The following is a 16915-nucleotide window of genomic DNA, read 5'->3' as shown; positions in this document are numbered from 1 at the left end:
GATCATGGAGAGCTCTCAGTGCATAGGGAGAATGCCAACAGTAAAGGGAGAATAGGGTTCAGCAGCTGGGGGAAAGATTGGCCCCTTAACCAAGTTATTACATTTAAGCAGATAGGGAAATTCACAATAAGTACAAATTGGTAGCAATTTTTAAAAGTTATTTAAATTTAAGATATGCAGCTCCCCTAAACCTAAGGCCAGCTGGGAAGTTGCACTTAACATTCACTTTCAAAAAAATGCAAAAAAAAGCAGATGGGAGATCACATCAGATAGGGAGGGACTGCAATGGACCTCATGAAAAGTGCTCATTTGAGGTTACTTTTTGCAGTGGGAGGGCATCTTATGTTGCCACATGTTAAGTACAACGATACATTTTCAGCCATGTCTAGTTTGGCCTTTAGAGTAAGTGATGATCCCATAAAAACTAAATGTTAGGAGGGAAAATATATTAAAACCATTATATATATAAGCACAGAATAATTGAAAACATACTGCTGAATCCTGCTTAGAGATTTCAGGCTTCTGGAAGATGTTCCAGCTTAGGAAGAAATAAGAAGAGTGTTTGTTGCTGAAGAGAAACCAAGGAAAATGCTTTTCAGTGCACACTTGAAGTGAGAGATAAAAACAACACAAAGTTCATTTTATTGAGGATACATAGGGGTAGAAAAGTGGTGCCCCATCTGGATCCTGTGGCCTGAAGTAATCACTTTATGCTACTTTAGGGTAAAGCCAGCCCTAATGCCTCTCTCTCTGTGTGTGTGTATTTTGAGTATCTAGGATATATAGCAACCAGAAATATTCAACTGCATCTGGAAGAGAGCTCAAAGACTGGCCAAATGCTTAGCATACAACATGGTCTTGTACACAGAAAAGATAAATACTGATCAAAGCTTTTTAAACATGCATCTCATTTTTTTATTTAGCAAAATTATACTGACTTTCTCTGGTGGAAATAGCAAAGAAGCTTGCTTAGGACAAACCTTAGTTTCTAAGTCCTGTTACTATACTTTTACTCCTGCCTCAGTTTTTAGATATAGTAGCTTCAAAAGCTAATCTTTGGGTTAACTATATGAGTTCTGTGGTCTTTCTGAAACTTGCAAGCTACACCATCTTTGTACCACTTCAATTGGCATATATTAAGGTGTCTTAAGAGTCAGAACCCAGTGGTCCTTAATACTCCCTCAAAATCAGGATTCCAGAGGGAAGGAAACCCAATTAGATAGACTTGAGTAGTGTGACAGCTGACGTTTCAAACTATTTTTGAGTCAGAAGAATCCTCATAAGGTAACTATCTCCATTAGTATCAACATGGATGAATAAATTCTGAATGATGCTACACATCAGAATTTATCAGGAGCAACAAGGATCCTTCATGTAGTTACCAATTTGTCTTCAAGAAGGAGAAACAGCATCCACTTCAATGGATCACCAGGTTGCCAAATGGACAGCCCAAAAAGATGTGGTGGTGACAGTCATAGACATGCCAATAGTTGCTCAAAGTCTACTTGCAAATTAAAAACAACAACTCATTTGAGCTTTGGGTGAGACTTACAGTGCTTCCTGTAATGCCCCTTGCAAGGCGCTAATTCTATTTCTTGCATGAAGATGAGTGGAAGAAAGAGAACAGGATTCCTTGTAAGGAAGGACTGGGAGTTTCACCCAAAGCCCAAATGAGGTTGACATCAACGAAAGCGTAGTACTTCATTCTATCAGGAAAACAAAATTTCTCACAACCATAGGCTATGGACATTTGCACAAATCAGATATCTGGCTTTTAACTCCATTAGTTAGTCATATAAGTAGTAATTCATATGTTTTCCATTTGGCCATTAGTACTTATTTACTAAATAGTGCTTGGTGCGGAGGAAAATTTTTTATGAACTATCCAAGTAAGAATCAATTAAGAGCAACAAACAGCCCATCATAAAAACAACTCGTACTGCAAAATTAACTGAGGGTTGGAATATGGTGTTATTACTTGGCTAACCAATATTGGAGACCAGTTCAAATAATATGAAACGAGACAGCACTGTGCCCACAAGTTTGGGAGAAAAGAATGAAGAAAGCTGTGTGCAATGGACCCACAGAAGGAGCAGATGATGAAGGCATCTCATTCACTAAGACAAAGCTGCTGAAAATAAAAGCAAAGCCTAGAATGGCTCCTGCACATTTGTGAAGAGAGAATTCAGAATCTTTTCTTTCTGTTTAGGGAAACGAGCACTGAGTAACCTGCTCTCCAATGGGCTCAAAGGAGGAGTAGAAGGTACTCCAACTGGGTCATTCACTAAGATGAATCTCCTGGAGAGAGAGAAGGAAAGAAAGAAAGAAGACAGATCACCAAGTGATAAAACAGTTAACACTAAGGAATGCTGACAATGGGACTTAAAAACAACTAGTAATCAAAAGCAGGGATGGAAAAAATACTTGGTTTTCATACTGTACTATATCCAAAGGTTGTGTCTCATAACGCTGAGAACCGTTAGCAATAGCGATGACATGTAAGTGCAGAATTATGGGGCTCATAATGGTAAACGGAAGAGTCAACACTTCCAGTTCATTACAAGGTGAGACAAAACTCCACTAAAGTTCAAGTCTGGCTCGTAATGCGTTTGCCTGGTGCCAATGTATCCCAGAACTGAAACTGCTTCCTCCGTCTACCCCTTACCTTGTGATGCCCATGGTAACAGAAAGGCCTCTTTGCAAGGCCTCTCGCTCCCTGGAATCAGGACATTGACATGGCAGCAACCTAGGCACCAGGAATTATGGGAAATGTGATTTTTCAGGGCTCCTAAATATTTACTGTGGAATGCTGGATTATCAGCTGTTTCCAGAAGCTTTTTGCACCAGGGATGATGGTGACTGTAACTGTTAATTATGTAGCAATGTTTAAATTATATAGCAGGGCAGTCCAACACGCAGCCCTCGAGGCCTTTTTGGGTGGCCCTCAGCAACATTTGATGCCCCACCCCGCAGCCCTCATACTGCCTTCCCAAAGCTGGGTAACGGAGGCACTGGGCTTTGGGAATGAGGTGGGATGGCTCTAGGACCCTACCAGAGCCTTGTGCCTCCTTTCCATGGACCAGTGCCTTGCTTAGCCGGCTTTGAGAAGGGAGCTTGGGGATAGTTGGGAGGTGTCAAATTTGGGCCTTGCTCCCCCCCCGCCCCACGACAAGGCAGTGTGTGGCCCATGGGGTCTGTGTTGAAGTACAATTGCAGTCCCCACCCTGATGTACAGTATATACACTATGTATTGTATGTACAGTGGTACCTCAGGTTACATACGCTTCAGGTTACATACGCTTCAGGTTACGGACTTCGCTAACCCAGAAATAGTGCTTCAGGTTAAGAACTTTGCTTCAGGATGGGAACAGAAATCGTGCTCCGGCAGCGCAACAGCAGCGGGAGGCCCCATTAGCTAAAGTGGTGCTTCAGGTTAAGAACAGTTTCAGGTTAAGTATGGACCTCCAGAACGAATTAAGTACTTAACCTGAGGTACCACTGTATATGTATATACCGTACTTTTCTGTGTATAAGACTATGGTTGTTTTTTTACTCTAAAATAATGTTCAAAGTCTGGGCTCGTCTTATACATGGATAGTTTCCCCCCCCCCCATTTTCTTAAATTGGAGTCCCCCAAAATAGGGGTGTCTTATACATTGGAGTGTCTTATAGACGGAAAAATATGGGATAAGTGCATGAATGTACAACAAATGTGAGGATGAGATCTCCACTGTCTCCCTTAAATAACTCTACTGGAGAGATGGGGTTATTATTGTACCAGCACTATCTCTGCAATTAGGCATCTTCACAAAGACTCCCATCTGGATTCAGGAATGCTCTAGGCTGAGTATACAGAATACCTTTAAAGCACATTTGAAGCAAATTTTCCTTGCAAAGAATCCTAGGCATTATTGTTTTTTTAATAGGTTGTTGGTATCTCTGCAAGGGGTAAGCTACTGTGATCAGAATTCTTTAAAGGAAAGAATGTGCATTGTACAAAAGTACAATGTGTACACAGCCCTAGTGACATCACTGGAACATGCTGGCCTTGCACTAATTTTGTCCAAGAGATCTCTCAGAACTCTGTCACCAGATTTTTTTTTAATAAGTGTCCATAAAATGTTCTGGTGAATTCTGCCTGTCTGTCCAGTTCAGATTCCAGATCTGCACATTTTAGTGACAATGAAAAATAGTGTAATCCCTGTATGTAATATAATCTAGTAAACCAGCATCTATAAACCAATGCATTTTCTGTGACAGCATTTCGCTAAAGGAAGCAGAATTGTGAATAATCACACAATCCATTTTTATTTTTATTTTTTGCTTAAAAAGCAATCAAACCTTTGTTGATTAGAAACAAAAACCATGGTGAAAATCAAAGTTCTTTCTTCCATGAAATGAAGATGTGATGCTGCCTTCTGTCATCAGTAAGACTGAGAAGAAGGGCACAAGGAACTGAGGGGTGAACAGAATGGCAGGACCTAGTTGGCACAGGAACAAATATTATCTTCCAAACATACCCTCTGGCTGGGATTGATTGAGTTGGCTGCAGATTCTTCTCTACATGCAGGCTGCTTATTTTGCGTTCCTTATCGAACTTCACCTTGGGACGATACAATTTTATGTCTACATCTTGAGTGGTTGGAGTTCCCCAGGCCAACCTATGAATATAATAGGTTACACTGGTCTCTAAAATAATGCAAGCCAGAATTCTTAAAAGACACAGAAGCATAGTTTGTGAATATAAATATTAATTTTTTAAAAAACCTCTAGGTGTTTTGATCTGAGACTGCAATCCTATGCTTACTTAACCTGGGAACAAGCCCCAATAGACAATGGGACATATCTTCAGGAAAACATCAACAGGATCAGCCTCTGAGCTTTTTCACATGATAAGAGTGAAATGTGCACCAAGTGCATTTAATCCTTTGTCTAATACTCCCTTAGGTCTCAGTGCCAGGATGCCAGCACAATATCCCCTCTGCATATAATGGATGACCTGGACAAGATAGCCATCCTGTTGTCCCCATATGTTTATTTAAACCTAGCATAAATACAGAGCCCTGAAGAGAAATCTGGGAAAAAGCAAATTGAAGGGGGATGTCTAGCTCTGCTAGATTTGATGCCCTTTACTAACATTTCAGTAGAGTAGCTCAGTCACTTTAACTTCAGGGCAATAGAACTTTGGTTTGTATGAAACACTGCAAGATGTTTGCAAGACATTTTATGAGGAATTAAGCTAACAAAAAAACACAGAAATGTTTTAATGTTTCCTCTACCTGTAAGGGAATTCTCTAGGGAGATTGATTGTTGTTTCTTCCATCACTGTGTATGGACGGCCCTGGTGTTGTCTGTAAGGCTTCATCCAGGCAAATAAATTTTCAGGGAAGTTTTCAGAAGATTGTAGATTTTGATCTAGGTAATTAAGACGAGGAGAAGAAACTCTAAAAGGATGAACATGCTCCACATCATTTGTTAAATTTGCTCCAGTGATTTTCAATCGGACCTAAGCTCAGTAAACTTTCTCTGGGTTGTACTCACTGAGTTTAAGACTGCTGTTTTATGTACATTTGTGTATACCCATGGAGAAAAATACCAAACTGCTGATACCAAGCCTTATAAACATACCCTTTCATGTATTATCTGCATTTCTTTTCACACTGAAGCCCTTTTTGTTTGTGAGGCATTGCTGTACTGGTATTTTTTCACAAAAGCAGCTGCCAGTCATGGGGCACACTGTATGGAATACAACACGGTATTTCCCTTGTTTGTGGGCCTAATTTAAACAGGATGATGGGTACACAAGAAAAACTTACCTGTGAAACATTACATGTACCTAGAATCTCATTTAAGTCAGATCTTATTTCCAGTGTGAAATGTTAGCATCCTATGAATCTGTAGCCAAGCAGGTTGGTGTGTTAACAGTGTACATGCATGCAATGCTTGCATGGTTAAATCCTTACTGCATACATTTAAAATGGCTTTGTTGTTGCAGAATATGAGATTCTGGATAAGAATGAATATGTCCTCAAGCAAAAAAATGAAAAATAAAAAATGAGCTTGTCTTCAAGTAAAAAATCATACCTGTGATAAATATTATGGCCTAAGGGAATGAAATGTGTGTTTTTATAAAAATTATGAATTGTTCTGGAATTTTGAGATATGTTATGAAGGCATGTAATAAAGGTGAGTAATCTACCGCTTTGCCTATTTTAAAATACACCAATCTGTGTTTAAAATACACCAAGTTTTCACTCAGCTAACCTGTGATGCCTTGTTCACATTACTGAGCCTGCTCACATGTGCAAGGATGCAAGTAAAACTGCTATAGTTCACTAGCAAAATAGCTCACACATCTGTTTTGTGGTAGAATATTGTATAACTAGAAAAATACTAAAGGGAAGCTTTTGTTTTAATTATCAGATCTGTTCAGTTGATGTCATCTGTCTGCGGTGGCATGGAAAGGGTGTGCACTTGACTTAAAATTGCCGGTGCCATAATTATATAGAATTGAAGGAAGGCCCTCGGACATGGCGGGATTTGTTCCCTCTCAAATGGATGCCTCAGATGTAAACCACATGCTGAGCCTTCCTTGTCACTTAGAACAGAAGCCATCATCAAGTAAACCAAAGCTGGAAACATGCTGGCAATGAATGAATCATAACTTCTAAAACCGATTTGCTTTTTATGTTGTCTAGATTTAAGCACCAAAGAGAAGTAGAGGGTAGAAAGATGGTTAAGACCTCAATCGATGGCCTCAAATGCCTGCCCAATGTAAAGAGCACATTTAAGAAAACAGTTCTGTTTAGTCATGGTTTTTGCTTTAGTCTGACACCTATTTCATGGAAGAACCATAGAATTGTAAAGTTGGATGGGATCCCTTACAATGCAGTGAATAACAGATTCATGGCTTTGGAAAAGGATCCCAAGGATCATCTAGTCCAACCCCCTGAAGTGCAGGACTCATTTTTGCCCAACATGGGGCTCAAACCCTGAGATTAAGAGCCGCGTGATCTACCAACATTCCTAATGCCTCCCCCCCACCCCACGTTCTACATTTAATAACAATGTGTTAATGAAATCAACCTCCTTACACTGCAGGGAGTTGCTAGGTGTGAAACAGTGGTTCCGGGAACATGACCTTCTTGCATGTTCTTGCATCAGACGCCGCTCCTCTGCTTGGCGAATTCGTTCATTTTGCTTCCTCCTCCAGGCCACCACCCTAAAGAAAGTGCAAAGTTACCGGTATATGCTGCTGTGAGTTTTGTTTGAATTAGGGCTGGGGGAGGAATCCAGTGAGCTGTGGTTCCCAAGTGGACACACATGATCTTATCTGCCTGGACTAATGTGAGATCAGGGCAGGAGTTCTCTCCAGTTTTCCATACCAGGTGATTTGAGGACTGCTTGTCAAAGAAGTACCGTATTTTTTGCTCTATAAGACACATTTTTCCCCCTCCTAAAAAGTAAGGGGAAATGTGTGTGCGTCTTTAGCGAATGCAGGCTGTGCAGCTATCCCAGAAGCCAGAACAGCAAGAGGGATTGATGCACAGTGATCCCTCTTGCTGTTCTAGCTTCTGGGATTCAGAATATTTTTTTTCTTGTTTTCCTCCTCCAAAAACTAGGTGCGTCTTATGGTCTGGTGCGTCTTATAGGGCGAAAAATACGGTAATTTCTTTCTTTTTTAAAAAAATAATAATATTTATTACTTTTAAACCTTACAAAAAGGAGAAAAGAAAAGAAAAAAGAAGAAAGAAGAAAAATACGGTAATTTCAACTGCCTAAGAGTGGTTCGCTATTGCACTGAGCTCCTGCTGCCACACATACTGAAATCAATGCCACAAGTCCCACTGGGAATCATAAGACTTGATGATGTGCCGTCACTTTCAGTGGGAATTCTACATATTCTCTGTCTCTCTTTCTATCAATTTCCACTCATGGGGGATTTTATTTAAACTTCACGCATTCTTAAGGGGAATTCTAAATAAAATATGTAAAATGCACATAAAAGTCTCCCTAAGGCTAAGGGGAAATTGAATGCAAATGATGCAAAACATACATAAAAACCTGAGACTTGGAGGCATGTCAAAATCCATCGCCCTCTGCTAGACTTGTCACCTTGATTTCTGCATGCAAGGCAGCAATAACCCTGCATGCCAGTCAAGCTGTTCCTGGATGGCTGAAATTACTTTTGTTGGGCAGATGGTGTGTTGATGGAAACAATTAAGGAGAGCACGGTGGATTAAACTAAGACGGTAACATTTGAATTCCTTCCCAAGGAGCTGTGCTATATGCAACCAGTGCTAACTAAGTAATTAAAGTTTTGAACCCTTTCATCAGGCATTTGGCTGTGGGTATTTATATGCTGCTGCATTAGTTTCCATTGAATTTGATTTTGTTGTTGTTTTAACAGAGCGATCTTAAGGTAGTGCTGATATATGAGATTCCACAACAGAGGAACCAGTACTTCCTAAGCCACTCCATTTCCCTCACTTTGACTGGCACTAATGGGAAGTTTAATAACTAAGCCAGCTCCATGGATTGCACAGAGTTCTGACCTTTCATGAGGGCCACTGGGAAGAAGGGATGTTGAGTCCAATGGATCCAAGACACCCCTGACACATTTCTGGAATGCCCCTTTTTTGTGTTCACTCTGCTGTCAGAGGGGGATGTTGGCAGCATCCAATAGCTCCTTGAAGGCTTAGGGTTAGTCCCTAATTAGTATTTTATTAATACTGTGTTGTATTCAATTTACTTTTCCTCAGAGTAGACCCTTTAATTTCAATTGATTTACTCCAAGTAAAAGCCAGCTGAATACTTCCCATAGTATTTTATGGTTTAGCATGAGTCACACAGAGCATCCCTAGCGACAGACAGGCAGATTATTAACATTTAAATACGAATTAATTTTTAAAACTCTGTACCTTATAATATCTCTTTCATAAGAGGTCTCATAACTTTCATTTTCCTGCGGGACGGTCTTCTTTCTTGGATGGGGCCTATGAAATAAAAATATTTATAAATAAGTCACGTTTTAATGCACTGATGCTTTATGTAAGAACTAACTAACTAACATCATGTGGAAACTGATTTATGAAGCAATTGTTTATTAAGCAAAATTGATTGAATATAATATGTAGGAGTACCTTTTCTTAGTTCCATCTGGTTCACCAGCTATGGCCATGCCTGGACAGAGGTAGCCTGACCATTGTAGTCTGTGTGTTTGTAACCTTGAGGCTGGATTGCTGCAATGTGCTTTATGTGGGGCTGCCCTTGGGCCTGGTTCAGAAGATTCAACCAGTGCAGAATGCAGCTGCTAAAGTGGCGGTGGTGGGGTGTGACAGGGCTGGCAACATGTCTTAGCAATGGTGTCACATTTGCACTGGCTTGCTGCCCATTTACAGCCAAGCCAGGTTCAAGGTCCTTGAAAAACTTGGGTCCTGAGTAGTTTACAGTCTGCCTAAACCCTTATAGCTGTCAGAAGCTCCGGGGGTGGGCACTGCACAGCCCCTGAACTGAGACAAACCTCTCCTGGCGTCTTCCTTGTGGAGCGCAGCCCGGGACGTTCATAACTCTTCCGTCCCGGTGTGCAGCAGCGACACATATCTGAAAATATGTGCACACTCATACAGCAGAGTAAAACTGGAAGCTGAGGCGATGAGGTGTGACATCTAAGTTATATTTATTAAGCAATATATACAGGACAAAGCAATCATGGCATCCTCTCACATCTTCTCCGAGAGAGAGAGAGAGAGAAAATACAAAAGTACAATACAATGGAAGAGATAGGACTAGCTTCCGTTCTCACACTTTCCAAGCATGGAATGTAAACACAGACATGTGATGTAATAATCACACATCCAGCAATGGGAGAGAATGAAAATGCTGGCATCCTCCCCCTTTTCATGGTAACCGTTGCTGCATTACCTAACGCAGCCATACACAAACATACAGTCGTTATGTATGTAACAGACTCCTGAAGTGCTTTCCCCATCTGTGGGATCACTTTCAAAACTTGCATCAGCGTATATCTCAAGACCTCAGACCACATCCACCAATGGGAGAGAATGAAAATGCTGACAATAGCCATCATAGATATCAAGTATACTACGCATCTTCTTGATCCTATTTTAAACTTTTTATTTTCTAAAGTATCATTTTCTCGGTTGTAAATTTGTGCCCTACTGACCGGATGATGCAACCACCATCTTCAGGCTCTGAGGAAAAGCTCCGAGCCTCTTCTCAGCTTTGCAGAAGCCGAAGAATGCAAAATCAGACAATGAGTACAGGCAGCATTTTCCCTCTAGAGCAGGCTTGTTCAACCTTGGCCCTCCAGATGTTTTTGGCCTACAACTCCCATGATCCCTAGCTAGCAGGACCAGTAGTCAGGGATGATGGGAAGTGTAGTCTCAAAACATCTGGGAGCTGAGGTTGAGGAAGCCTGCTCTAGAAGGTGGGGCCTACAGCAGAAGAGGTGTTGTCTGCCTCACAGTTGGCTCTATGTTGACAAGCATGGTCCAGTCTCTGGGAGCTATCCAAGGTCCTAACCTGTTTACCCTGAACTTGAAAGTTCTGTCATTATCCCCACCTAACTATTCTTGCTGTGACTCTACCAGATGTGGCAAGTACCTATGACTGAGCCTGCTGTGATAACCACTAACATGATACTAACTGCTAAGCTTCCCCTGAGATAAGACTTGCAGTCTTGAAAAACAGGATAGAAAGCAGAGGACAGGATCCACGCAGAACATCAATAACCAAAATGCAGAGCACTGAATAAGGTTTGGATTTGTGTAATTGTATTCAGAAGTAATAATACAACATTTAATTTTTACAAAATTTAAAAACAAGTGCCTTGGTCCTTGTCAGTTACACTGGCTAAAGAACTGATTGTAAAGCTTCCTTTTCACAAATAAAATGGCTGGAGATTTCTTTAATGACCGGTTTGGGACCAGTTTATCTACCAGCTCACCTTACCCCACAGGTGCCCACTCGACCACTTAAATTGGCAGAATCTGCACTACTCACCAGCGCTACATAATACCTGTATCGCATTTGTAAGAACTTGAATGTTAAGTGTGGCAGTACCTACACTTTGGAAGTTCCTGCCTATTGATATCCAGCAGGCAGCTCCACTGCACAAAATTTCTGTGCCTGCTAAAACATTCTTGTTCTGATAAGCCTACCCAGATGCATGGAACGTTGAGGTAATTTTAATCTGTTTTAGTATTTTGCCTTTGTATGTTTTAAACTATGGTTGTAATTTTTTCTTGATTTTTAAAAATCACGCTTTGAGGATTTAATTTTCTTTCTTTTTTAAGAATCAAGTGGTGTATACATTTCATTAAATAAATAAATAAATAAATAAGGAAGCTGAAAATTCGGGGAAGAGATATGGAGAAACCCCAGAGGCAGCCATGTCTTGACAGCTCTACCTCTCACACTGTGGCCATGGGTATAACCCAAGCAGCAACAAATTCCATTGCCCATTCTCCTTTGTATAGAGCCATGGCAGGTTTTTCCATTTAAGGGAGGAACATTTAAACTTTTGCAGATTATGCAATCTGTTTTATTTAAGCCCTGAACCGTGACCTAAGGTAAGTGTTATAATATAGATACGTGCCTATACACAAAGCCATTTTGCTTTTCATAGCTACCAGCTAAATTCATTCTTTATAGTCAGTCTTCATGAGTTCTTTCTGAGTCACACAGTTTACTACTTACAGGCATGAAATGCTAACTGAATCTATGAATCTCAATTAAAAAATTGTAAAAGCAAAGATTGTAAATGTCTGTCATAAATAATAGTTGGTGCCCATGAAATGATCACTCTGCTTCATGGGAAAATAAAAATAGAGAAGGCATAAATTCCCACAACATACTGATATTCACAGCTGGCAATGAATTAGACTTCTAGGAATCTGTGTATTAGAGTTCACAGCACTCCATTATACATTTTTAAGTAGACGAAAAAGGAATGATAGCTTTAACTCTGCAAATGTGTGTGTGTGTGTGTGTGTGTGTGTGTGTGTGTGTGTGTGTGTGTTACTCCCTCACGGAAAGAATTGATTCTGATCCCATCCCCACACACCCCAAAGACTTTCTTTTCTTTATAATATTTTATCTAGAAAATGTAGATCAGGAGAAGCTGTGAAATACACTTTGCATTTTGTGTTCTAAGATACACATTGTCACATGCATGCCTGCACTTTAGAGTCCCAAATCCTGTTTTTCTATGAACTTTTAACTACAGCTTTGTCACTGGACAGGCTTCAAATTAAAAACAAAATCAAAAAAACATCTCCGTCACATTTATTTTTTGTACCTTGGAATATTTAGTAAAGTTTAAACGGCTTCTATATTTTGGATACCTTATGTGATAGATTTTTCTACTTTACTGAACTTTATTTTAGATGGGTCTCGGAGCACCCTGTTCCCCTGAGCTGAACCACAAGGACCGAGGACGTGGTTCTATATAGTAAATGGTGGGATTCAAACAGAATCATTATTCACATACTCATCCAACCCTGAACTTTAGAAGCAGTTTCAAAAGCTCACAGGATGAAAGCAAGGGCTACGGCAGCTGAGAAATGACCACAGAAAGCACCACTGCATGCATGATTAAAAGAATTCTCTGGATGTTTGTAGCAGAAATGCAAACCCCCAGGCCCTTATCATTCATTGTGCAAGCAAACTAGTTTGAAATTCACTGAAGGATCAAAAAAGAAGAGAACAGCTTCAAGCAAATAATGAAAAATATATCCAGCTTTCCTCCACAACAGTTGTTGATTCATCAAACAAAATTTAAATAGCAGCACTGACTTCTGATTGTTTTTACAATACTTTTTCAGCATGTACAATTCTCTGTAAAACACTATATGAAGAGTTTGGATTTGATATCCCGCTTTATCATTACTCGAAGGAGTCTCAAAGCGGCTAACATTCTCCTTTCCCTTCCTCCCCCACAACAAACACTCTGTGAGGTGAGTGGGGCTGAGAGACTTCAAAGAAGTGTGACTAGCCCAAGATCACCCAGCAGCTGCATGTGGAGGAGCGGAGACGCAAACCCGGTTCCCCGGATTACAAATCTACCGCTCTTAACCACTACACCACACTGGCTCTCTATCTATCTATCTATCTATCTATCTATCTATCTATCTATCTATCATCTATCTATCATCTATCTATCTATCTATCTATCTATCTATCTATCTATCATGTATGATATATACAGTATATCTGGTTATAATGAGAAGATAGGAATATTTCTGACATCTGGCTCAGGTTATGCTCTATAGCATAAGCTGCTCTAATTACATTTCCCCCCTCCAACATTTATAAATATTTTAAATCCTAAAGAAATATTTTACTCTGACTACACATCAGCCACAGAAATAAGGACCACATATGTGTTGGCTCACCTGTCTCAACTTCCATTACCTGGTGGCGGACAGCCCATGTTTCTCCACCAACCCCCACAAGGAAAGATTTGTTGTTTCACAGGGAGATGGGGAGCTCCATCGCTAGTTAATGCCTTGACAGCCTTACCTCTCAACTTTAAGCTCTCTTTCCTTAGTGAATGCCCATCCTGGGCTGGGCTTAGCGACCTGTAACTCAAAGCTACCTGGGCACAAAAGGCCACAAAAATGGTCTTCTATATTCCATTCTTTATCCCTCATCCTGCAACCAACTCCAGAAGCTACCAGCACTAGAGGAGACCACTGAGAGTAACTTATGCTGTGATGGTGTGCTTAGTATAGGATAAATATTCTGATTGTTTAATTTTCATCCTGATCATGCCTACTCTCTGTTTCTCTCCCTTACCCCATTTTCTATACTCCTTTTAAATAAGCTGCTCAGTTAGATTTCTGGGTTGTGCTGGTTTACGGGCACACTCTAGGGGTGGTGGTCCTCACACCAATGTTACTTGGACCATGGGGTATGTAACCAGTGGTTACAATGCCTCAAAGAGCTGGAATGGTGTTTTTTTTTAAGAGAGAGAGAAGGCTGACCGTCGAAGAATTGATGCTTTTGAATTATGGTGCTGGAGGGGACTCTTGAGAGTCCCATGGACGGCAAGAAGATCAAATGCATCCATTCTTAAGGAAATCAGACCTGAGTGCTCACTGGAAGGACAGATCGTGAAGCTGAGGCTCCAGTACTTTGGCCACCTCATGAGAAGAGAAGACTCCCTGGAAAAGACCCTGATGTTGGGAGAGATGGAGGGCACAAGGAGAAGGGGACAACAGAGGATGAGATGGTTGGATGGTGTTCTTGAAGCTACCAGCATGAGTTTGATCAAACTGCGGGAGGCAGTGGAGGACAGAAGTGCCTGGCGTGCTCTGGTCCATGGGGTCATGAAGAGTCGGACACAACTAGACGACTAAACAACAACAACAAGACCTAGAGGGGAGACTAGCTGAGGTTGCCAAACAGAAATCTTGGAATTTCTTGGGAGACAGCTGCTCCCAAGAAGACCATCACAGTGCAGTTGTAATTATTCACCCCTTGCCTTGGGGGGACGTGGCCAGTGGGTGGTGGCAAGTGGAAAGGGAGAAACAGGATGGGTTACCTGTTGCTAGTGAGCTACTCTACTGGTTGATTGCTGTAGCAGATGAAATAAATAGTGTTGCTGCCCGCCACAAGGCATGAGCAAACCATCTTGAACATAGCAATGTAGAAAGGAAGTATACAAATGATAATGAAATGGGAAACAAAATCTTGTTCCTTACATGTGAAAAAAAATACATGTTTTAATCATACTTTCATCACAAATACCTTTTGTCAGCAAGTACCAAACCCTAAAACAGACAAAAACAAGACATAAAACAGAGGTTGTAAATTTTAAAATAAAGATCCTAACAGCTGTCTACTTAAGCAGAAAATGTAGATGTTCATTACTTCTACTGAAGCCCTTCAAGACCCAGGCTAAGTTGGTGCACTCCTTAGGAAAGATTATGGAAATTCTCCCATTGCTCCATTTAGATGCACACCATCACTAAAAATCCCCAACAATTTCTAATATAACTAAAAGTAAACATGCTCTGTGAATCTTTACGTAACCACATGGAACCATCCATGCACAACTGAGAGGCTTGGGGAATCCAAACATTGGCAGTATGTGTTGAAGCAAAGGTGGGCCTGTTCCAGAAGCTCTGCAAACCCTATCTTGGTAGTCAGGATAAGCCTGAAACTAATTGCCAGTTGCAGCAGCAATGAGCTCCCCTGTGTTTATGCACTTGCTGTGATACATGGTAATTGGCTTGCTTTGATGTTATGCTTATCTGTGGGCCCTGGGATCTTGGCTCAGAGAAGGGAGCTAGCTATAAGCCTTGGATAGTTGCCACCTATCCCCTTATGGGCCAGGTGGGTTGGTGGGAGGTTCTGACTAAACTGATGTATGATGCTTTGTGTATAAAGAATGTATACACATTTGCCTGGGTGAGGACAATTTGGTTCCTGACAGGAGGCAAGACTACCAATGACACAACTACCAAAACAAGAGCAAGTGTATGGTATAAGTGGAGGAGAGACCTTTTCAGTTTTGCTGTTTCAAGTAGTTTTCAGCAATCTTTCAAAGCATAACATCCTGGTAATAAATTTTAAAACATACAATCAATCCCAGTATTCTGAATACAAATACAGTATGCCATACCTCAGTCCCAAGGGCAGGGAATTGTTTTTGTCCTGGTACAAAGAGAGAGAGAAAATCAGGAACCAAATCAAGCATATGTGGTTCATCTTTAGCCATTAATTAATATTACCTAAATATCCTGCTCTGGAATAGGATGAGACAAGCAGTCTAATTTTTCTTGCCTGTTATACACAAATGAAACCCTCTTTCCATATGAAAGTAGGGCTTTTCACTGCTGCTGAAGGTCAGAAAACAAACAGGGACCAGTCTGCTAGGCTGGGTTCAGACATTCCTATATAAATCATACTTTAACAACCATGGCTTAGCATTGTGTGTGAACCAAGCCTTGTTAATGGTGTGGCTTGGAAATGTTACGAACGCACTCATGAATACTTTATGTTGCATTAATAGTCTAATGGACTGGCACTTTCCCCCCAACAGCCAGAAGATCAGCTGAGCAGAATTTAACTCAAAAGACACTCCTACTGGCAAAGGAGAGGAAGCAACCTTAACTGGTAAAAGAGGTTCACCTACGAGTCACATGCTGACAGCACTATATATAAGCTCATTCCAGAAAGAAAAAACATTTGAGTTTGATTAAAGCCATTGCCTTTATTCAACTGATGAGATCAGCAGTTCATATTGTATAGTATTGTAAATATTATTATATTATATTATATTATATTATATTATATTATATTATATTATATTAATTATATTATATTATATTATACAGCTATTCTACTTTCATATCTTTCAAGCAGAAAGAACAAAACATTCTCCGTGGTGCTTCATTCAATTACAGAGGTTCAGAACATTTGATACTGTGAAAACGTTAGCCTGTCAGAATGCTACACAAATTTTCAACCTTCAGAAAATACAGTGGTGCCCCGCAAGACGAATGCCTCGCAAGACGAAAAACTCGCTAGATGAAAGAGTTTTCCGTTTTTTGAGTCGTTCCGCAAGACAAATTTCCCTATGGGCTTGCTTCACAAGACGAAATGTCTTGCGAGTTCTTGCGAGTTTGTTTCCTTTTTCTTAAAGCTGCTAAGCCGTTAATAGCCGCTAAGCCGTTAATAGCCGCTAAGCGCCGCTAAGTCCCTAATAGCAGTGCTTCGCGAGACGAAAAAACTGCAAGACGAAGAGACTCGCGGAACGGATTAATTTCGTCTTGCGAGGCACCACTGTACAGTGGTACCTCGGGTTACATATGCTTCAGGTTACATACACTTCAGGTTAAAGACTCTGCTAACCCAGAAATAGTGCTTCAGATTAAGAACTTTG

At 40.6% G+C, this 16915-nt stretch overlaps 1 protein-coding gene across 1 annotated transcript in view; it reads right to left on the bottom strand.

The window, feature by feature from the left end:
• Nucleotides 1-487: 487 nt before the first annotated feature.
• LOC114590882 (uncharacterized) overlaps nt 488-16915 on the bottom strand; it is an 81171-nt gene continuing 64743 nt past the window's right edge. Inside the window, exons 27-33 of the mRNA XM_077923498.1 lie at nt 15653-15684; nt 14776-14798; nt 8922-8996; nt 7095-7222; nt 5280-5415; nt 4521-4661; nt 488-2298 (exon numbers count right to left, since the gene is read on the bottom strand). Coding sequence (XP_077779624.1) covers nt 2151-2298; nt 4521-4661; nt 5280-5415; nt 7095-7222; nt 8922-8996; nt 14776-14798; nt 15653-15684 — 683 coding nt within the window. The 3' untranslated portion in view covers nt 488-2150. The remainder of the gene's footprint in view (nt 2299-4520; nt 4662-5279; nt 5416-7094; nt 7223-8921; nt 8997-14775; nt 14799-15652; nt 15685-16915) is intronic.

This window comes from Podarcis muralis, chromosome 2 (assembly GCF_964188315.1).
Source record: "Podarcis muralis chromosome 2, rPodMur119.hap1.1, whole genome shotgun sequence".
Taxonomy (NCBI): domain Eukaryota; kingdom Metazoa; phylum Chordata; class Lepidosauria; order Squamata; family Lacertidae; genus Podarcis; species Podarcis muralis.
The sequence above is the reverse complement of the archived record's forward strand: the minus strand, read 5'-3'. Positions and strand labels throughout refer to the sequence as shown.